The sequence below is a fragment of the Haliaeetus albicilla genome, chromosome 3 (genome assembly GCF_947461875.1).
Source record: "Haliaeetus albicilla chromosome 3, bHalAlb1.1, whole genome shotgun sequence".
NCBI classification, from domain to species: domain Eukaryota; kingdom Metazoa; phylum Chordata; class Aves; order Accipitriformes; family Accipitridae; genus Haliaeetus; species Haliaeetus albicilla.
The window spans coordinates 12,815,499-12,838,383 of record NC_091485.1 but is presented as its reverse complement, the minus strand read 5'-3'; the positions used below and the strand labels follow the sequence as shown (position 1 = coordinate 12,838,383).

Genomic DNA, 22,885 nt, shown 5'->3' with positions numbered 1-22,885 from the left:
ATAGTTATTACATAGTGTTGTTTAAAAAATGCTGTCAATATTGCTTTCTTGATTTGTGTTATTTTAATTTTGTATGAATTAAATTCTTTAGTAGGGGTGAGGGAGCATCCTTCTGGAATATTTAATAGCAGCCCATATAAAAATAAAATTAAGTTTATTGCTTGAAATGTCAGGCGGAAGGAAATTTGGGACACAAGGGCTGGCACATTCTGGTCCAAAGATAAGGAGACAAAAAATACTTACATGAGTAGGTCTGTGGAAAACTTAAATAAACAAATAAATAAAAGTACGGCTGCTACAGCTGATACAGTCTTCAACACCCCCCAACCCAAAGAAATACCTAGTCTTCTGTTAGATTTTTTCAACTGTACTTATCAACCTGGTTAATTTTCCACAAAAATAAATACTTTTTCCCACATGCAGCTGCTAAGAATTACAGGCCGTGCTAGGCTGTCTTTTTTCCTCCCAGTTTAGTTGGCTTTTGTTGTGCGGTGCTGCTGTGATGTATTTTCTGTCAGGTGAGATTTACACATAGTCCACTTGACAGGAGCAGTTAGCCACAAGGATTTCCTAAGGAGAAACTTCCTGGGGCAGTGGGCAAGGATTATCATTTTTCTTTTGCTCACGATGGAATTTGCAAGCCCTCCTGGCTTCCACGGGCCCTCGCTCGTCTGTCAGCCCCGCTGGCCCTGCCCCAGCACAACAGCAGACCTTTACCTGATCCATCCCCCCTGAATGGCAAACTAAAAATCTCCATTCAGTTCAGATCTGCTTTTTTTTTTTTTTTACAAGGGGGCAAGTTGGCAAGGTTCTAATGCATTTTAAATGAAAGCAGTTAAAATAAGTATGTATGTTATCTAAAATACCTGTGGCTTTACTACTTAGGCTTGAAAATGTTGCTATCTTCTTTAATACTAGAAGATAAAATAAATCAGGCACAGGAAATCTTCAGTTCAAGAACAGGTTACGTTGCTAGGGAGTCTATGGCCTCCCAGAGAGTTTAATTGAAGCAGCAGCCAGTACCATTCAAGCTGCTGGGAGAATCAGCTTCTCCAGAGCAGAGAGTCAGTGTCTGACAAGAAAACCCCATTTGGGGCAGGAAAGACATACTTTCTAGCAGTCTCAATTTGTCCAGCATAGAGGATTCCGCATTGTGTCCTGCCCCTTCACCTTTCCTTGTCCCATGAAACAATAAATGAAAAATAGTGGCTGGTATTCTCTCCAGCAGCTGCTGAAAGCAATTATTCCAACTCTTTATGGAGCTTTCAGAAGCTGCTCTGTTGTCCTTCTGTACAGCATTACGGGCTTTTCAGGCCTGAGGACCTTGCATTTCTTTTCCACTTGGGAGGAAAAAAAAACCACAACCCAAGAGTCTCCAAGAATGAAAAATGCAGATTTCTCTTTCTTCTCAGAACTCTGGCAAAGTCTCTTTGGCAGTCTTGAGTGTCTTACGCTTTAAGCAAGCTTGAAAAATCTGGCTTGGAGGCACAGCCGCTTGGGAGTGGCCTTTTGCTACTGATGTGTCTTCTGCTGGTGGCGTGTCTCCTGTCAGTCTGAAAAACTGCAAATTGTACCAGCTAAGAGGCTTAGGGTTCAATTTTGAAACTGCCTATTCTAGACCTCTGAACAGTTTACAAGGTAGGTGTCCATCCCTAGCACTTTTATTCAGACTTCTTAAGTTAGGGATTTTGATTCCTTATGTAGTCTTTCGGATAAATACTTCTGAAGGCTTGCACAATGCAGTCAAGATCACCTGAGTTAGGAGCTGCCTTTTGTCTTCTGCATACAAAAAGAAACCTGTTTCCTCCCTAAATGGTAATTACATGTGCCTGTAAGCCACACAGAATATTTCTGGAGCAACCAGTTGGAAAAATGGGATGCAGGTGTTTTAGCTAGGCATTGCAGTATGTGTATCTGTCATGAGACTTTGTCTTAGTGTCTTTTAAGGGGTGGACCCTTCTGCTGCAACAAAAAGTAGTCTTTTCACATAATCATTTATAAGCTAGAGATTTTTATCTATCTTCGATTAGTAGTCCTCCAGAAATTTTCAGTGCAGTTGCACATTCAGCAGACTGAATTTTAGTCTTCTGAAAAGATATTGTTCTAGTCTAGGTTTGGTGGTTGTTTTGGTGGGGTTTTTTTTCCATTAACTTTTCAAGTCCCTCTGCTGAAATTGGCCCACTGTTCAGAAAAGATTCACAAGGGCAGAAGGATAGCAGGCAAGAGAGGGGGAATGGAGCACAGAGTTCTGGTTCATGTTCTCAGTCCTGGTTTATGTGTGTTATTTAATGGATAAGATGAAAAATCCAGGACCAGGAACAAAACCAAAGACGCTTTCCTTCTGGAGATGCTCCTTTCTGAGCAGGCACTGAATACAAGCTTCAGACTGATTTCTCACCTTCTGTCTCCACCAGTGTTGCTTTCAGGGCTGTTCATGGGCCCAACTTCAACAGGTGTAGGGTGAGGAATGCCTGTCACCTGGTGATGATATTTTCATGAAAGAAGGCCCAGTTACATGGTTACTCTGTTTCGGTGTGATTCTTTCTCCTCCTTTTTGCTGCTGTGTAACACCGACATGGGAGGTCAGTTGGCTACTGATGTGTATATGTGTCATAGTGAGAATAGCATTTTGCAATTAATACACGTATTTGGAAATTTATTTTGTATTTGCGGTTGTTTTATATACATGGACTAAAATCTTTCTCAAGGGATATGCCAGAAATTTAGACTTGTCTTCCTTTTCTGTTGATGAAAACTGATAATGCACATCTTCTCTTGTCACCTTCTAGGAGAGAAACCATTCAAATGTGATGAGTGTAACTTTGCTTCCACGACGCAATCACATCTGACACGACATAAGCGTGTCCATACTGGAGAAAAGCCTTACAGATGTCCCTGGTGTGACTACAGGTAATGAGTCATTAACTAAAGCATGATGAGAGAAGGGTTAAGGTGATCAGACGAGGTTCATTTGAAGTCACCAATAAAAATATATTGCCATTAAAACACCATCAGGGCAGCAGTAATTGCATATTAAATTAAGAGCTAAATTTAAAAACTTAGTCTTCAGTATTTAGGTATTACTTTATAAAGAAAAACAAATGATGGGAAACCTTTTAGTGGTAACACTGCAGTGCTAATGTTGAGTGTTTGTTTCACAGCTGCTCTAGTGTCTGTTAGAATTCTCCATGGTGAGGCTGCTTATCTGCATCGCCTTTTCAAATCAGTTGCAGTTTTGAAATTTTTCTCGGTTGAGTTGCAACCATTTCACCAAGAAAGGAAAAGTCCCCTAAAAGGCTTAGCAGCCTAAATACTCACCAGACACTTATTAGAATGAGAAGCAACTGGAACTAGTTACAGTGCTGCAGAGTCTTGTTTTTCTGTTCCAGTTTTCCTTCTCCTTGCCAGCCAGGGTATTTGGATGAGATTTGGCCATAGGGTTGGTTGCATGGCAAAGTCTCCCATCTTGCACCACTAAAACCTTAGGGCAGTGGATTAAATTCTCAAAAATCACATGAATGGATGGTTAAGATCCCTTCTGGTGCTCATCCCATGTGTCTTTTGTTCATTATAGACCACTTATTAAATGATCTCATAGTGCTTCTTAAATTATTCTTTACTCTTCTTAAACATACTTCTACAATCTTGAATACTTTTAAAACCTTGCAGTGAGATGGCTAGTCTATGTGTACTATAAAGGAATCTATAGAAGTTTTTCATGAGCAATTTGCAAGAGTTGATGTTCAAAAAGTTTTAAAAAAAATCAGTATTATATTTGATAAATGGCATATGATTATGTAATTAGATGCATGTGCTGTGATGCATGCACGCAAGAGGAGAAAGTTAAACATTTGATTATACCACTATAGCATTTTTTATTTTCTTTTAATGCTGAGCATACAACTGTAATGTTCTTTTACTGTAAGCTTTAATGTAGTTTCCTAAAACAAGAATATGTGACAAAGCCTAGCTGCTCTCATAATACCTGGTTTCACGCTATTTACGAGCTACTTTACTGAAAGCTCCTGTACAGAAAGCTTCTGCAGTGATCATGCAGTTTCTATACAAACATTTTTGTTGCATTGGTTTGTGCATGTGACGTAAATGTTCTGTGAACTCTTCTCTATTGAGCACTCATTAAATTACTGCCTAGAACTGCAGAGAACTGAATTTGATAACCTGGGGTGGGAGCTTCCATTTCTGTGCTGCTACGTTAAGGGTCCCCCTGCTTTTTTTCTTTCTTTTTGGGTTTTTTGTTTGGTTTTTTTTTTACATAGAAGCATTTCTGTCAGCTTCAGTAAGTCATCTAAGAAAGAGAGGTGGTTTTGTGTTTGTCAGAGTGGTTGCATTTAAAGGTCTGTGTTGAGTGAAGTGAGAGCATATAAGCAATAGCATGACATGATGTGCTGCAGTGAAGGTAGAAAGGAGTGCTCTCTTTGGTGCTGCATGTTTGAGGAGGCTTAATCTTGTGGTCATCCACTTTAATGAATCATCCCAATTAGAAGGAATAGTCTTATTACAGAACTACGTAATGAGAGATGGGTTACAGTGGGCTTGAATTCCTGGCTTGAAGACCCTGGAGACTGGGATCGTTGTAGATGTGAATCAGTTTGCAGTTTGGGTTTGTTATACACACGCAGTGAGTGGATGCAATTCCCTCAGTATGACAAAACAAGTAACTTTAATGCTCTGTTTAGTGAAGAATGGGGGATCATTTTTCTTTGGATGGACAGTTTTCTGTATGGGATAGAAATTCCAAGAACTGACAAGGTTTTTACTAGTATTTTATTATATTGGAGGTTATTAGAGAAGAAGCAAACATATAGCTTATTTTATCAGGATTAACAAGAAATCTCTGAGCATCCCCTGCTTCTATATTATTGAAAAAGAAATGTTTCATGGTAATAGGACATTAGTTTCCATCCCTTGCAGGCCAATTTTGACCTAATCTTTGGAGGCTGATCTCTGCAGATACCAGCTGATGAAGCTTTGATTCTGCAGGAAATTTGTTCTGAGCTCAGCTGAAAAACATCTGGCAGGGGTGCAGGAATCAGAGCTGTGCTGCTGCTGCAAGTTCATAGAGGCAGTGAGGCACTCGGTGTAGCTGCAGAAGAGTCAGTAGAGGGGCTGCTGCATTTATTAGCCCAGCAGTCCAGCTTGTGCCTGCCAGTTTCCACAGTCCTGGGATATTAGCCAGCCTTGCTGGCAAGTGCATTTTTTGTTCTCTATCCACCTCTCATTTTTTTTCTCTTTTTTTTTTTTTGTTTTAAAATATAATTTTAAGGGAATCACGTTTCCTCCTTGTCAACTCACCCAGTACTACATCTTTTCATGGAAAGGTATTAGCAATTCTGTAAATAATGTCCTTTGCACCAGTTCAGCAGAACATGTGTACTCTTGTGAGTGTCACCTACAGAAAACATAAAATCAAGATTTTAAAATCTGCTGACCCTAGTGATAAAATTCACCCCCATATCTAGTGCTCGAGTTCTCACTGTGGTGCTTTCAGCTCAGCCCTTGCACTCTAAGTTCATCCAGACTATTTCAGATGTTGCTGTTTAGTGTTGCTTGGCAACTGCAGACTCTTTAATGACCCTTGTAGTTTCAGCGAGGTGAATATTCCTCATTTTGTGTACGGATATGGAGTAGAGTATTGTTAGTGCTACCATAAAGTCTCCTTTCACCGATAGGTGATATGATCTCTCTATCAAGTAGTTTGAGATGCTTGAATTAAAAGAGTGTCTAAATACAAGGTATTTTAATTATTCCTGTTCAGCTCATCAGCGCTCAGAGGGTTCATAGAGATTCCTGATTTCAAGCTTTTTAATTCCTCAGGAGGAAATTGTGAACAATCATCCTGCAAAAACTCTTGCCAGTCTCGTGAGTGAAAGGCTAGCTAACCCTGGCTAGAAGTACAGAAAGAAAGGCAATTAAAAGAAATTAATCTGAATTTAGGAACTGTTATGAAAATCTGGATCACCTGTGACTGGGCAGGCCCCTAGAACTCTTCCCCCCCCCCCCCGTTTAGCAGCAAAAACTGAAGTGAGATAGGCTGCAAGATACTATGGGAAAAAGAATGATTTTGGCTGCATGGACCAGAAAAGGGAATTTATTCCCTATATAAACCACAGCATGAGAAATTCTTTTCTTAACTAGGAAAAGGCATGAATGGATGTGGTTTTCTGAAGTGAATAATAAACTAAGCTAGCATTTTTTTAGCTCACAAATTATATATTCTTAATAATGTTCATATTCCCCAAAAGAAAATGAGAGATTTTGCTCACTTTATATTACGAAGTTGCTTTTATAATCTATGTTTAGGGTGGTACTTAAATATTCTTGCAAAAATGTTACCTTCCATATCTACTTTTTGTACTGTGACTGCTTGATTTTTTTTGTCTAAATCTTTTGTATATTGATAACAAAGAAATGAACATCTGCTTTTCTGTGTAGCAGTATGCAACTTCTAATATTGATTATAATTTGAAATTATATTTTCAGTCTAGTTTTTAAAATCTAATTCCTTTGGAAGGAAGAAAAATATATATATTTGTAAATATAAAAATTTGCTTGTTAAATGTTTTGGTTGTATTTTTTCACATTTCTGTTTTCAGTTTAGGTTTGCCCTATTTAGATAAAAATATGCACAATTTTCCTTTGCATTTACTTTTTCAAATCACATAGCATGTCTCTTCATTCTTAAGTCAGTGCACTTTGTCATACAAAAATATTCATTCAGTCCTAGTTAATGTTCAACTTAATTTTATAATACAGAATTGGTCTCATAGGGCCCTACACCACCATTACATATGCAACGCTTATTTTATATTTCTTAGTCATTTAAAAAAGATGTGTTATGTGGCTGAACTTTCCAGATTACACAGTCCTAGAGTTATACTGACAATGATGCTGTTTGCATTTGGTAATGGGCATAGTCAGTGGTGAAGAGCCATATAAGCTCCTGAAACCAAACAACGCCTGTGAACTTCAACTGATTTCTAAATCTTTCGGTTGTGCAGTCTGTGGCCAGACTTTCTAAACCTGCAACATATTTAGGCACCTGTATTTAACCTGATTTCAGAAGTGCTGGACTCCCATAAGTCGGATGATGTCAATGAAAGAAGCAGACATACAGCATTTTCACAAACTGAACTGTTTTTGTGCATGCATCTAAAGTAAAGAATTAGGAATCTCATTTTAGTCATATGTTAGGCTTTAAATTCAACTCCCATTGGTACTGACTTTCCATGTAACTATCAGAGCTTCTCAGGCAAGTAATAATTTATGTTCATGGTGTGTGTGAGGGGGATGTTTCAGTATAAGAAGGATCTGGATTACATTGTTTTGCAGTGGAGGGGGGCAAAAGGCAGAGCCCTGCTGTTCTCTCATAGTCAAATTTATTGGAGTTCAGGGCTCAGGAGGACCACTGGCACAGTTTTGTGATACAGAAACGCTATTGCTACAACTTTGACCGAGAGAGTGCGGGACAGGTATAATGTTAATGTACTTTGTGCCATCCCTGTGCTGTAATTAAACAAAATGACTCTCGTTTCTCTGGGATTCCACTGTATGGTTCATTTTTCATAGAGTACCCATGGGGGTGAGGGGAAGGAGGGAATGGAGGACAACGTCCAGGGGATCGGTGATGTTCTGCAGCCATAGATAAGAGGGTTTAGAAGCTGTATAAAACAAACAGCGAGGCCAGCACAACAGCATTAATTCCGTAAATGCACCTTTCTATAAAGTACATGACTTGTGAAGGATGTCTTACAAGACTGAGAATAAATAGCATACATTTTTAATATAATTATGTAAACTAAAATAAATATTTTACATTTATTATGCATAATAAAATAATTAGACAACATTCTGTAAGGGATTATGGCATCTGAAATTCCAACTGCAGAAGGATTCATTGCATATTTTCAGCAGCAGCAGCAGCATGACTTAGGGGGAGTGACTCCACAGGGGCTACTTTTCTTTTTTTGGACAGCATCCCTAGGGAGTTCCTATTTCCCTCTGACTTATAGTATCTGTTCATAGGTTGTAAAGACCAGTTTATAATACACTCTAGGATTTGCACCTAAGTCATAAGAATGTGCAAAGTAAGTGTTTTCTCTCTGTATATTTTGGTGAATTTAATAACCTTTAGTTGTCTTGGTATGATTTCATCAGCTGTGCGCTATTCCCTCGTTATATCAAGGATAACTAGGGACTACTTTAAATGCTGAGGTAACAATATGTACTTATTCATAGCAAAACTGAAAGGCTGTTAAGGCAACTTCTACATAAAATGATGAAACAGTGTATTTATCATTAAAACGTTAACATTAATATGCTCTTTGTAACTAGTGAAATTTAATATGCATGTATGGGAAATAACTAGGTTATGCAACTGTATGGAACATTAGGCTGATGAGGACTCCAAGTGGCAACCACCACTGCACTATGGAAAAACACTTTTTTGTATATATCAAAAAGGCAGAATTAGGCAAAAAAAGTGCATATGCTTTGTACTAATAAGAAATTGCTAAGGACAATAATGCATCCATGTAATAGAGCAAACTGAGCCTTCAGGAAGCACTTAAGCTTCTGTTGTGATCAGCAGCAGGAGTTGAGGATATCCAGTGCTTTGTGCTAGCAGACTTATAAACAAATGAAGATAGAAGCTTGGAGAGAAATTCTGTCAGTGCATGGGCATAGTTCCCAGATGCAAACTCCTCAGAATATTATTCAGCCCTTAGTTTTTAATAAACATTCAGATAAAATATTTGGTAATATTTCTATTAATCTGGAATAAAATATGCTGTAGCATTTAAGTCTGTAAAAGAAAAATAATCTGAGATAAAATTTAGATATAGCCGCAGAAACACTTTAATTATTCTAGTGAATACGTGGCATGCAAAACAGTGGTTCGTATTACTCCCTTTATCATGTTTCTATTGCTTAATAAAACTTTTTATATTCACCTAAGTTATAGCAAATAGTTCATGTGGTAAACTCAGAATAAAAATATGCAATGTGATAGGGCAAAATACAGATCAGCTATCATGTTAATCAAGAAACTTGACTCCAGATGTAGCTCCTAACATTCAGAAATTTGTAGGACCAGAGAGCACAAAAATAATGATATGGCCCTTGCTGAGAAATGTGCATGCTGTCTGCACTGACTGAGAAATCCTGTCTCTCCAATTTTGGAGAATCGTGTTGGTGGCACCGTACAAAAGAACTTCCTCTCTTTTAGCTCTCCCTGTCCTCCCTGCCAGATGCCAATGTCACTGCATGGGCTGCTTAAGAGAATGTATGCTTATTAGAAAACATGATTGTTTCTTAAAAAAAAGACATATATGTACACGCACACACAAATATATTGGTGTATGTAGACTTGATGACTATGGTCCACGATGAAATTACGCTGTTAAGAGGCTTTTGCACAGCATGCAATAGTATAGTCACTTTGTGAAGTCCTTTGCTTTCCATATTTTTAATTAATAGCATAGTAAATGCACTCTATTTGGTAGAAGGGTAATATGGATTTTTATTTATTTTAATTAATAATACTTACTCCTTATGATATAGAAATCCATCAATAATTCCATGAGAATTGGTAACTCAAGCTTCTTTTGTTGTTTTTTTCTTATTTCTATTTATTTATTTATTTCTGCTTTCCAATTTTTTTCCTGTGGCCACTCTAAGTAAGAGGAATTAAAAATTGCCTTTTTAATTCAGTGAATCTGTGATTCCAATGCTAACACTGAACCAGTGGACTTGGCACTTTAAGGATCCACCCAAGTATCTTTAAACCAGTCATGCAATTGCAAGCATTGATAATACTATTCTAGCCTCATTTTGTGTTGAGTCCTTTGAAGTACAACTTTTAAGTGATGTATTTAAGCCTAAATGCCATGCTAAATTACTCAGGGGTGACCACTGAGTTTAATGTTACTGAGACATGCAGCCATTTTGATATCAATGTAATAATTTCTATGTAGTTTTAACTTTTGACAGCTTCTCTCTGTTGCAGCCTGTCGTGACCCTAGCTCAGCACTCTATCAGTTTGTTCACACTTTGATTTAAGTTCTGCAAAAACATTCTCAGGTTCCTGATTTCTTTTGGTAGTTACTGTCTCCCCCTTGCTGTTCAATTTGGGCTTTGTCCCTAAACTTCTTACGCAGCCTCTCCCCTGCTGTACTGATGCTCTTTTTTTTTTTTTTTTTTTTTTGAATCAGAGTCCAACACACTTAACCCCAAACCACTTCATGCAGTGGACAGATTAATGTAACTAATGTCTTCTATTATCATCACGCTTCTTTCTGGCTGTGACATGCAATCATCACTGTCTTATCTATTCCTCTTTCTAAGGAGCATAAATAAGTTATAATAAATATGTCTATATTTATATTTAATACATAGTTAATTAATGTTTATAAATCTGGAACGCCAGCATATATATCAAACTAAAATAATCTTAGGTTGTATTTTGATAGTAAATAAAATTTTAGTACTAACCTCAGGATGAATGGCAAGGCTGTGGTCTTAATATAGCTTTTAGTAACAAAAAAGACTTGTAATTTCCTGTTCTTACAGTGCTTCTGATAAAAATGTATAGTGAAGATCTTTTATGTCTACAAATAAACTTTCATTTGTTGGAATAATTTGATCTAAAAATAATCATGGGCATCGTAGCTTAATTAATATGACCCTTTTAGGTAAAAAGTAATTTAAAAAAAGACTAAAGTGACTGTATATGTTTTCTTCGCTCCTGCCTGTTAACACAGAATAAAAAATAAACAAGTTTGTTTCTTTTACCATTCCTTAATCCCCAATCCAGTCATTATAAAAGGGCCAAAGCTATCTTTGGGGGTGGTCAAATCTACAAGGAATTATTATTATTGCTAACTACCAGCTAACTACCTGGCTGGTAGTTTGCAATCTGAAAATATTTTGGTAGTGCTAGGGGCCTTCAAGATGAGATTAGTAGACACTAGCTTGTTGTGTTACATGTGGTTTATTCTCCAGGCAATATGGCTACTACCATGTAAAAAGGTTTCTGTATTAATGCTGTCTTTGTGACAACCTTCCCTTTTCATTCTTCATACACGACATACAAAACAGGTTAAAATGTTGGGAAGTGACAGAAAACAAATTCAGTTCAGAAGCGGTTCCAGAAAAGAGGTGTAGCCTAGCGCAAGGGGGAGAAAGGGAAGGGTCTTTTCCCCTTTAAAGGCTGATGAAAATGAGAGGAAGAAAAGCACCGTTGAATAGAAAGTAAAGGTAGGAAAGAGAGGAAAAAACGGAGCTTTTCTGTTTGAGAAAACTTGCTACTTAGATACTTCTAATGCATTAGAATTGGTGAGCAATTTTCCAAATAAATATGGCTTTGTTAGAAACTCCTGATTTATTGAAGCTAAATTAAATCGCTTGCGCATTCCAGGAGAGTTGCCCTTGTCTCTGTGACAGTTTCTGCCCCAGCTTCTGTTCTGACCGGTACATTGGGGCACTTTGGCAACACAGGTGCTGAAGACTCTGCCTCCACCACAAGGCTCCCTGCCTCAAAAGTGGAAGTCATGGGCTCGATGCGCCAGGCCTGCGCCTTTGCAGTGGGGCTGGAGGGTGTTTTCCAGGGGCCACAATGCAATATGGTAGGACTGAGGCTCTGGGGCAGAGCCAGCACCTGGTTTTGGGAGGCTGGTGCTCCCGGCCACCCTCTCCCCAGTGTGGTGGGGAACCCCTACGGACTGAAAGCCCACCTCTGAGATCTTGAGTGCTCTAGACAATCTGCTTTGGAGACAGAGGCATCAGAGATTTGGGAGCTCGGAGTTCCCAGGATGTCGCTTCACAACCCATAGGTTGAAAACGGCTGTTTAGTTTTGGCCAGTAAAAGCCTTGGCAGGAACAAGGAGAGCTTGTCTCAAGGTTTGTGCGTGCCTTGCAGCTCTCCATACCATCAGTCACCTTTTCTCTTTCCTGAGCTGCTGGGAGAAGGCGCTGTGTTCCCTGTAGGAAAACGCGGCGTAGGGAGGACAAGCCATTTGGTACACAACAGCTCGCCTTCCCTGAAACCGTTTTGCAGGCTCCCTTGTATGATACTCTAATCTCATGAGTCATGGATCAGGGTTGTATTTCACTTGAGGCTTTACTTACAGAGAGACAGTCCGGAGAGGAGCCTATTTTACAAGTAACTTATTAAGTTGCTTGTTACAACTGTTTTGTCCCTGATTGGGATGGTCTTTGTGGTTTTGCTAGGCCTGTTTAGGTCTGAATAGCAGGTATAGATATTGCTGAGACTTCTTAGGGACTTGCTTTATAAAAGCCAGAACATAAAGCCCACAGTTTTGTTATTGCAAGTGATGGAGTTCTGCCCTGGTGTTATCATTGTTCGTTTTGGGTTGTTTTTTTTTTTTTTAAAACCACTTTTAAAAAATCTCAAAGATATTGCACATGCCAGGTAGTGGTCAGTTAGCATTTTAGTTTCCAGTTTCCTTTCCATCTATTAAAAAAAATTAAAAGTGGTGATAGTAACATTCATTGAATTTATTTATTATATTAGGTTTGTTTGTTTAGCTTTTGTCTTTAACCTGTTGCATACTACATGTACCTGAATTTTGTGCTTTAATTTCTTTTTAAATGTGTTCTTTTAATAATGGAAAAATAATTAAGGGGAAAAACCAGAATCCAAAATATATATGAAAAAGACTGTTCTGCATTCTTGGATGCCTTGGGTCAAAGCTATTGCTTCTCATTTTACATCCGCAGAGAAAAGATGAGGTCTGTATGGCACTCCTCATCTTCCCCTCACAGGCTGTACATGCTGAGGCTTAGTGTGCTGGGAGAAACAGGCTGGTGCAACGCTCTTGTCCTTTCTCCCACTCCCATGGGCTGGGGAATTGGAGTGGAGACATTCCTCGATACTTCCCCTCCTCCTTCTGTAAATGAACTGAAATAGGAAGGTAGTGGGAACTGAGAGGGATAGGAAATAGCTGCTGCTGTTCATAGCCTGAGAGCAAGTTGATTACTCTTCCTGAAGTAAAGAGGAGGTTGCAAAGTGACTTTTGACTCTCAGACTGCCCAGATCTCCCTGGTGCTTCCAGGACTGGTAGCAGAGCTGCAGGTTGCTCTGTACCTCAGGGCAGCTGACCTCCAGTCCAGTTCTGGTTTGGTTTTCCTTCCATTTAGGCAAACTGCCCAGCTCACCATGATTCCTAGAATATAAGTCCATACGCATATATGCCTATTTTTAAATAACGCTTTAAAGTAACACTCCTGATGTCCTTCAGCATTGCTATCTTCTTATATTTTCAGTGATGGTATCATGTAAAAAACACACAACTAGAAACTCTGCAGTTCTTAATACTGTAAAATTATTTGTGTTATAATCCTATAAATACATCAAGTGGTTCTGGTGACATCATAAATTGCCTGAACATCATCCTACTAGTTCATTGTGATATTGCTGGTACCCCTTAAAATATAGTATTTATAGCTTTATATTTGTAACTTCAGTGCACTCTCCTTCAATCCCTGTTCAAGATAATTATGGATTCTCTCTAACAGCTGTAGTCGAGGACATAATTTGTTCTGCTAGAAATCCCATGTGGAATGTCTTCCCATACTGAGCTTCCTCAAAACATTTCTGTTGAAATTTTGCATGCACAGTCTACAGGGCAAACAATACTTAAAATCATTTTGAAGTTGTAAAAGTTATCGTGATTATCAAAATGAACTCTTAAGTTCTGATGATTTTTCATTAGAAAAATGTGGTATTTCATACATCTTTTTGTTAACAAGCTCTTGGTAAAATACAGAGAACCATTTCCATTAGCAAATTTTGGAGATATCTGCTATGGGTATTTTAACATATAAAAAGCCATTAGCAATTTGTTTTCTTTTCAGGAAATAGATGTGTCTTCAGTTCAAAAAGGCAATTTTTATAAATCAGTTGACGAGGATTGATTTTTAGCCTGATGTCCCTAACTTATTCTGAGACTTGTACCAGCCCATCCATCCATCTTCTGTCAGTTTCTTTAATAACTTTTTAAGCTGTTGGCCAGTTTCAGTCAAAACTGACACCCCGTAGTAGTTGCTGAGGTAATTTAAGTTTCTACATGTTTCCTGAAAGAGGTGGATGAGGAGAGGAGAGAAAAAAAAAAAAAAAATCAGTGAGGAACAGGCAGGCAAAATTCAGCTCTCATGCATTCCTCTCTCTTGCACCCAGCTACTGTGTTGTTCCAGCCTCCCCACCCAGCAGAGCTGGTTTTTCTTGCCTGATGGGAGTATCTTGAAGGACATGTTGGGGAGCTGCTGTGACTGCATCGGGAGATGTAGTGAACCGGGCAAGAATGCATAGGAAACCATGCTTCAGTTGGTACAGTGCTCATGTATCAATCTTTTGGGGTCCCAAATTAACTGGTTTTTGCAAGTTGTCAGGACAGGTCAGTTTTAACTTTCAAACTTGAAAGGTATTTTTAAGGAAAGAGAACACCCAGCTATCTCTATTTTTCTTTAGAAAAGAGATTATCTGGGAGAGATTTGTACCCCTGAGATTAAGAGCACTGGCATTTCTTATTCGGTCAGTGAACAGGAAGAAGCTTCCCATTATGGAGAGATTATTCCAGAAGTGCTTTCTTTGGCATTTCATCTGTTTTCTTTAGGTCATTTACTGACGAATTGTGACATAATGCATAGATCTAGATATATGTATTTACATGAGGAAAAAAAGCAAAATTTGAACAAATACTAAGTTCTTTTACGTGTTTCTGGTGGTACTGAGCATCACAAATTCTCATCTCACATAGGGTCCAGTGGCTCTGTACCTATTTGGAATTCAGCCTCTTCATTTAGGTGACTAAATGTGACTTTCATCACATTTTAATTTGAATTTTAATTACTCAGCCTTTAAGATTTTGATCAGCACTAATAAATTACAGCACAGTCATCTTATACGGTATTTGGCTGATTGATTTTTGTATGCTAAAATCTAGTCATTTTGAGGAGCAATAAAAATACTTTTAAGTAGAAGAAAGGTTTCAAAGATAAAGGAATTTGTACCAGATTTGTTCAAGTCTCTGTCAGACCAGAGAAGGAAGACCTAAATCTGAGCCCTTGCAAGGGCAAAGCAGGTGGTTGCTATCCATTCTGTTTAAATAAATGCAGCAACATCAAGTCAGGCAATCAGCCGGATCAAGGCTGGTGACTGCAGCTTTTGGGAACTGCTGTGTGTTGCCTGGTGGTGGTGCAAGAGGTGAGAGATGAGTATGCAGTACTGGGTGATGCTAGCTCTATTGGTGCTCTAGGTTGCAGAAGTGTATTCTGAAAGGCAAATATAGAATTTGTTTGCTCTAGCTGAGTTCTTTTCCACCCACATCTGTTCCTGGCTTCCTTCAAATTTGGATCTCTTTTCGCTCAGAACAGTACAACATAATATCAGAAGAATATTTTTTTTTTTTTTTTTTTTTCCCCCTGCTCTGAAGTGCCCATTTTTAGTTTCAGTTCACCAGTAGCATGGCAGGAGTACTGTAACAGAAAGGATTATAACTAAGCCCCTCTCCATCTAAGCCTCTCTGCTCCATAGCTCAGTTGGGAGTCAGCCCTCACTGGCTGGATAGTGTGTACTGTCATGTGGTCAATACTATAAAACAAAAATAAAGATAGTGGATAAAGTCCTGGCCCCACTGATGTTAATCACATCACCTCCATGTCCTTAGTGAAGCGATGACTCTCCACCTGTCATGAAGTACTTACTACTTAGAAGAGAAACGGGAAGGCAGGGAGTTGGCAGTGCCTTTCACAAGACTTTGTATCCTGAACAGTAAAAAAGTTAAACTAGGCAAGTAGATTGTGGGATCAAGTACCCAGATACTTCTAGTTTCTGCTCAACTTTGCAGAGAGGATCCCAATCCCCTAAATCACGCCACAAACCTTGTAAATCCAAAAGCAGCTACTGCTAAAGGAGTTTCTATTTTTCAGTTCCTTCTCTGTTGAGTTTGCAAGTTCTTGCACAGCTAAGTGAAATCACTGAGGCATGCTCAGATGTCTCTGTCCTGGGGAGATGGGTATCTTCTGCCTCAAGACTTTTGGTACACCTTCCTGTATTCCTGGGTATATGTTAGAGGCCTGAATACTAGACAAGTCAGGATTCATTTAATTAATAACAGCAGTGCTGTCCGGAGCCTGACTCTAGTTATTGTTCAAGATTCTCAGCTGAGAGGGCGCAGAACAGGGGTTTGGGAGCCTATTCTTTGGATTTGCTAGGAAAGTTATATGGGGAACATAACTGAAAACAGAAGAACAATTCTGAAAACAGGGATTAGGTCTGCTGTTGGCCCCTGGCGGTTCCTCACTGTCCATTGGCAGAGTTTCAAGAAGAAAGGGTATGTGCAGGATATTTCGTGCCAGCTAATACACTTTCCTGGGACACAGAAGAACAGGATTCAGCCCTCCTCAGGATAAGGGCAGCCCAAAACTCAGGAGTTCTACTTCCTAGGATAGTGCCTTAATTTCTAGAAAGTCAAGGACACCGGTGTTCTTTTCCTGAGTGCACAAGACCTCCTGATGTTTCATATTGAGTATCTACACTTTCTTTAGAAAGAGTAGACACCTAATTTAAGCAAATCTTGAAACCTATGTTAGTTCTTTCTTATCTCCACTAATTGTATTGAGAATTTGAATGGTTATGGAGGACAGACTAGGTTGCCTTCTAGTACTGCCATGCCCGACAGAGCACCTAATCAAGACAGAAGCTTATTTCTACCCCATTTTACTGATACCCTGCCTCCCAAACCTATCGCTACTCTTTTTGCCCATTTTCTGATTATCGTATCCTTTTCAATGCTTAGAGTGTAATTTTTCTGAGGCCGAGACTGATTTTTCTCTTGTTCCTCCATGCAGTGAGTGGCATAACATCATTCTGTTGTGCTATCCTCTAAAGTCACTATCCTGTGCAGTGGGAACATACCAGCTTTCTTGGAGCCAGTTTTTGCAGTGTAAACATAGGATTGCATTTCACCGTAGGAGTACAGGAAAGCCTGTACCCTTATGGTGAAACTTTACTGTTGCCAAGATTGTGATACTGTTTAACTTGAACAGCTGGGAGCCTGCATTCAGTTGAAGTGCAATGTCAGTGCCTAATTCCCATAGTCTCCTTAGAAAATCTCATCTCTCATTTCTAGGACAAGTAATCCAATACCTTTCATGAGAACTAAATGCATATAAATAGAATTTTTCAAATACATATGCAGTCTTAAGTGTTGTCAGGATCAGGCTGTTTTACTCTGGTTTTGTTTTTAAACCTGACCTTCAAATATGTGTCTCTCTAAATACATTTCTGGGTGCATTTTTTGTTCTTGTTTTGGTTTTTGAGATCGTGTCATTGTTATATAGCTGAAGAAAGGGCAGTACTGAAAGCAATGCATCTTGGAATGCTAGTGGAACTATTTAGACTCTTTTCTTTAAAGCACAGCTTCTTGATCTATAACCATTCAGTATTTAGAAAGAAAGGATATCAGGATATTATGAGCTATATTCTGCTCTTGCCATTCACTTCATGTTAGTAAGCTGCTGTTCTGTAAACTCTTGGAAGTAGCCCTGGAACATTCAGACTACTGCCATCCCAGGAGCAAAAAAAAAATAAAAAAAAAAAATATCTGTATACATCTGATAACAAAAAGGAAACAAATACATACATATAGTTTTCTTCCTAAATTTCCATTATTTAATTTATGTTTACTTTTTGGAAAATACTTGGGTTATTTATAATAGTTATGCAGTAAACTCTTGTGGCCTTTAAAGAAGTATGTGGATTAATGACTTCTCAAAGAATTGTTTTACAAGAGTGCTGTCGTATTTTTAGAATGAGTGCTTAGTTGAAATAGTCACTAAGGGCATGTTACACACATAGGCATCCCTTGTACAAAACCTATGTATTTTTTATTATCTATGTATTCTGACTTGATTCAGTAATGTACCTTTGTATACGTACTTATAACATTAAGCATATGAATAGGTCCAGTTGTTCTAAAGTTAGTTGTGTTCCCTAGAATAATGTACTGAATTAGCCCTTTAAGGACTGTATTACTATGATGCAAAATAGATTCAAAGGAATCATTTGGGTTTATATAAAAGGTGAGGAGTGCAGGGGTTTTTTAGGTGGTTGTTTTTTTTTTTTTTAGTTTAAGAGTGGAATATATGTTTTCTTTAGCTGTAAAAGCACAATCAAGGCAACATGATAAGTGAGTCAGTGTTGTAAAAGTAAAACTAATTTTGCCTTCACTCACATGAGCTATAGAAGGAGGAAGCTTTATTGTCCCTGGGAAGGTGATAAGGCAGAGTAATTGTATATTATACTGTCCTGGAACATCTGCCTGAAGACTGTTGGAGCAATTCATCTATCATGGACGATACAGCATGTTTTGTCTTTCTGCTTTAACCCATCCCCACTGCTGGCCTGCACGAAGGTTTTGATAGGGACTGTGCCTGGGCTGGGGCTCACATTAATCAGTCCCCTTGTTCAACACTCCAGCTGACATAATTACAACCTGCGCACAGCAGTTATTCAAGTCGAGTCCTTGTCACTCGTGGTGCGAAACTACACAGCTCAGATCCCGAAGGAGATTGCCTTATCACACAGAACAAGGGCTCACAGGAGTTGAAGAGAATAGAAATGGGAAAATGTCTTCCGGGAGTACTATATATTCCTTTAAAATAAGACATTTGAGAGACTTACAAGGGACAAAGAGAAGCATTGTGCAAGGTCTGAAATGAACAGGTTATTATTTTTAAAAAGATTACACAGGCCATTTTTGTGAAATGGACATGGATTATTAAATAAATTCAGTGGTCTCTCTCTCTTATCATTCAGTGACTCTGCCCTATTAGTTTTCTTCAGAAGTGATAAAATAGTTTTTGACTTCTATAAGCTTTAAGTATCTCTCAGTAGAAATCATCAGAACACAACTAATAAAAGTCCACATATTATACCAGTAAAATTGGCACACACATAAGGGAAGATCTGCAAGGATCAGAGTTAAGGGTGAAGGAAGAAGCATGCAAAAGGGCTTTCAAAGATCTGCAAGTTCATTAGTTTCTGCTGTAGTATGATACAGGAATGTGAAAGATGAAGCCAAAGAACAAGTTTCATATTTTACCATTTTTCCTTCTTTTCTTGTTAACCCTCTGTGGGGAAAAAAGGCAAGTCCATAACACCATCTATACTAAATGAAAGAAGTTTATTTTCATGTAATGCGATGGGGTTTGTTTTTTATGTGCTTTTTTTAAGACGGACCCTTTGCGTACATGATCATAGGCTAATTTATTTGGCATTGGTCTGTAAAACTCCTTAATATGATAGAATTCTATTGGCATTCAGAAGGCTTTTCCCTGGTGTTTAAATTTTCTTCTTGGGTACTAGATCAGCTTTTTGAAGCAGTGCCATTCAGGCAGTTCCTATTCTTCTCAATCAATAGATTTACAGCGTTGCCCTGATTTCTCATCTAGTTTAAATACTGTGTCTAATACTTAGACATAATTGTGTATAGTTGAAAGAACAGTAATAATTTATCTGTTCTGGGTGGTCCAATTTTAAGCTAATGCTTTTACAAGACAGCTTATATGGGGCTTTGAATAGTCTGAAGTAGAAGTGCTAGAAACTGTCTTACGCATTTCACTCTGCATATATGCAGAAGGTATGCTAGGTAAGTCAAATACATAGTTCAGTGCTTTCATTCAACAGCATTCCATTTCAGTGTCTCTTGATGAAGTACACAGCACATTGAACTTGATGTGTAGGTCTACTGTGAAAATCTAGCCACATGAAAACTGCAATTTCTTACTGAGGAGCAGGGTGTCCTTGTAGGCAAATGTACTCTTGTAGGAACAAAAATTAAGTTTTGCTTGCTCCCTACTCTTAAAACCCGTTCTCCTGGGGTGAATGATGACTGTGAAGTAAGCTCAAAATACAGAGCCAAATGCTGCATTTACTTATATTCGTGCAGACAGTGGCATTATGAGGACATAATCTGAAGAGAATGATGTTTCTCCAATACATACTTTCAAGGCAGATTTTAGATCGGATAATCAATCATACCTCCAACTAAAGAACCAAATTTGACTTTCAGAACCTAAGATGGTTTTGCAGTATTGACAGCCAGGAAGAATATATTTTAATTTGCAGACTGAACAAATTTCCATGACATCATGGAAACACAATAAATGTCTGACCTCACAATGACATTTTTCAGACTTAAACTGTACTTCTTGTAGACTTTGAGCCCAGAAAAAGCCTTAAGCTCAGCTAGTCTGACCTTCTACATAAAACAAAGTGCATAGTTTTTTTCTAATTTGCTCTGTACTGAGCCTCTTGTGTTTGACTAAATTTTATTGTCTAGAAAGACATTCAGGTTTGATCTGAAAACATCCAAAGTTGGAGAACCCACTCCCCTTGTGTGAAAGGTTAATTGCTGTAAGTGCTGAAGAAATTGTGCTTTATTTCTCATTTGAATTTGACTGTAATTTGTAGTCATTGGTTTTGGTTTTGTTACAGGTTTTCTCTAAGTTAAGGTGTCCCTTAATCACACGTTTATTCCCTGTTAAGTTACTCATGCCCCAAGCTCAAGTGTAATAAGCAAAACAGAGTTTGGGTTGGGTTTTTTGTTTGGTTTTTTTTTTTTTTTTTTTTTATTTGAGTGTTTTGGGTTTTTTTTCCTCTTAGCTTGTATTTCTATTATAATCCCTTTGTGTCTGGCTGTTTCCTTTTTAAAATATAGGCAGTAATATGACAATTAGATATTCTAGAATTAGTTTCTCCAGTGTCATAAAAAGAACATTACATCTTTACACATTTGCTTGCTACTTCCTTGCTTATACATCTAAAGGTGACATGGGACCTTTCTGCTTATAGCCTCACACTGGAAGCTCACATTAAACCATTGGTCCACTAATCCCTAAATCATTTTCAGTGTCACAGCTTTTCACAGCATTCTTGCATTCTGTAAGTTACTTGCATGCGTTGTGCAAAGCTGGGAGACCTAACATGTAGTTGTATGTGCATGCGTTTTGTTTGAACAGGCCTAGCTTGTGAAACCGCTCTGTATGACTGCAGTGTCATCGTTATTAATCATGCTACCAATTACAGGGTCATCAACAAATTTTATTAGCAGGTATTTTATATATACCTTTGGCATGCATAACAAAAGTGAATCTTTCACACAATTAATGGTTATTCCTTTGATAAATTAGAACATCTGAAATCAGAAAGAAAACAACCATCTCTCTTTGCATGGGGGGGGGGGCTGGGATAGGGCAAGAAGAGACAATGTATTAGCATTAAAAAAACCTACTTTGAGCGGAGATCGTACAGACCACAGTGCCCTGGGTATGAATCCAGGCTGCAAAGCAACAGGATCTGCCCTCTAGGGAGCCGTGTTGTCACTAAAATGGCTGAAGGAACTGACACAAAGGCCAGTTGGAAGAAGTACCATCTGCATCTGAGATTGACAGGCAGCCTTTAGGGTCTGTTGCTATCATTTCTGACTCCAGCAGCATTAGGAGTCCAGTTTCATCTTGTGCAGCCTATGGACTCCACACCCTTTCTTAGGCTCCATCTGCACTTTTATATTTGTGAAAATACGGGTTCCTGAGGATATACAAACAGATTCTACACGATTGTTCAGTTACTTTATGTGGTCATTAAAGGAAGTACAATAGGGAAAAAAATTGATGTTGAAAGGAAATGCGTGTCTTCAATTAAATTCATCCTAGCTTTTTTTAAAAATGAATGCTTTCCATGGCCTCATTTCAGCAAGGTATTTGATCATGTACATAAATTTAAGCTTGTGAGTCATTCTTTTGAAGTCAATGGGGCTTCTTGTACTTGAGCTGCACAAGTGCGTAAGTACCTTGCTAAATCAGGGCCTATGATACTTAAAGCCCAGTCTCCATCCTTACACCGCTGCAGAGATGCTGTTTCTCAGACCAACTTCTCTTTTACGCCATCTGCTCCAACACGAAAGGAAAGGGGGAGGGAGGAAGCCCATGAACAATGGAGTGATTATTCTCAGTTACTGTGAAATAGATGAACTCCACCTGCTATTTCTGCCGCTTAAACCTTGGCTGACACGGTGCAGCAGTGCACCGTGCACAGCAGACCTCAGCATCCCTCACGCTGCAGGCAGGCGGATCCAGAGGGCCCTTGAGCCAGGCCATTACAGAGCCCACTCTGCCTGCAGCAAGGCAGAAGCCAGGAGTTCTAGCAAATGGTACGGAGAGTTTTCAGTAGCAGATCAGTCCCGTGAAAAATTGCTTTTTTTTTTTGGTTTTGCTTTTTTTTCTTTCTTCTTTAGTCAGTAGGAGACACCGAGGCTTTCTCCAAAGAGCTCCTCGGGCAGACTCAGAAGCTGAGCAGCCCAGCTCTGCACAACACCTCCAGGGACAGTGGGGACCACAGCACAGGTCAAGAGCTGAGGCACGTCTCCCTGCCTTTCTGCACCCTTTCCACCCGCTCCTCTCAAGTCTAGTACTTTGGACATAATTTGCAGGTTTCTGTCTAAAAGGTTTCTCTTTCTTTCTTTGTCTTCCTGTAGAAAGAAAAATTAACAGAAGTATTTAAGACAGGAAGCCATTATTTCCTTGGAATTAGAGATATTTTTTTTTTTGCAAAAATAAGGTTTTCTTTGTTATGAAGTGTGTTGTGAACTAAACTTTTTTTTTTTTTTAGAAAAACATTTTGACTGAAAATTCATGAGTAGATCTAGATGCCAACACTGACTTTATACTTTGGTGGTTGTTCACTTTGCAGGGTTGTAACCTGGCTTTACAGATTCTTCAAAAGTAGACAAGACTAGAGTACATCTCTTCTTATTTCCCTTCAGAATCTCCAATTACCCCGAATTTG

At 38.7% G+C, this 22,885-nt stretch overlaps 1 protein-coding gene across 1 annotated transcript in view; it reads left to right on the top strand.

Moving 5' to 3' along the window:
- The window catches only part of ZNF407 (zinc finger protein 407), a 351,046-nt gene that overhangs the window by 217,274 nt on the left and 110,887 nt on the right, over nucleotides 1–22,885 (top strand). Inside the window, exon 7 of the mRNA XM_069778852.1 lies at nucleotides 2,790–2,910. Within this exon, the coding sequence (XP_069634953.1) occupies nucleotides 2,790–2,910 (121 nt within the window). The remainder of the gene's footprint in view (nucleotides 1–2,789; nucleotides 2,911–22,885) is intronic.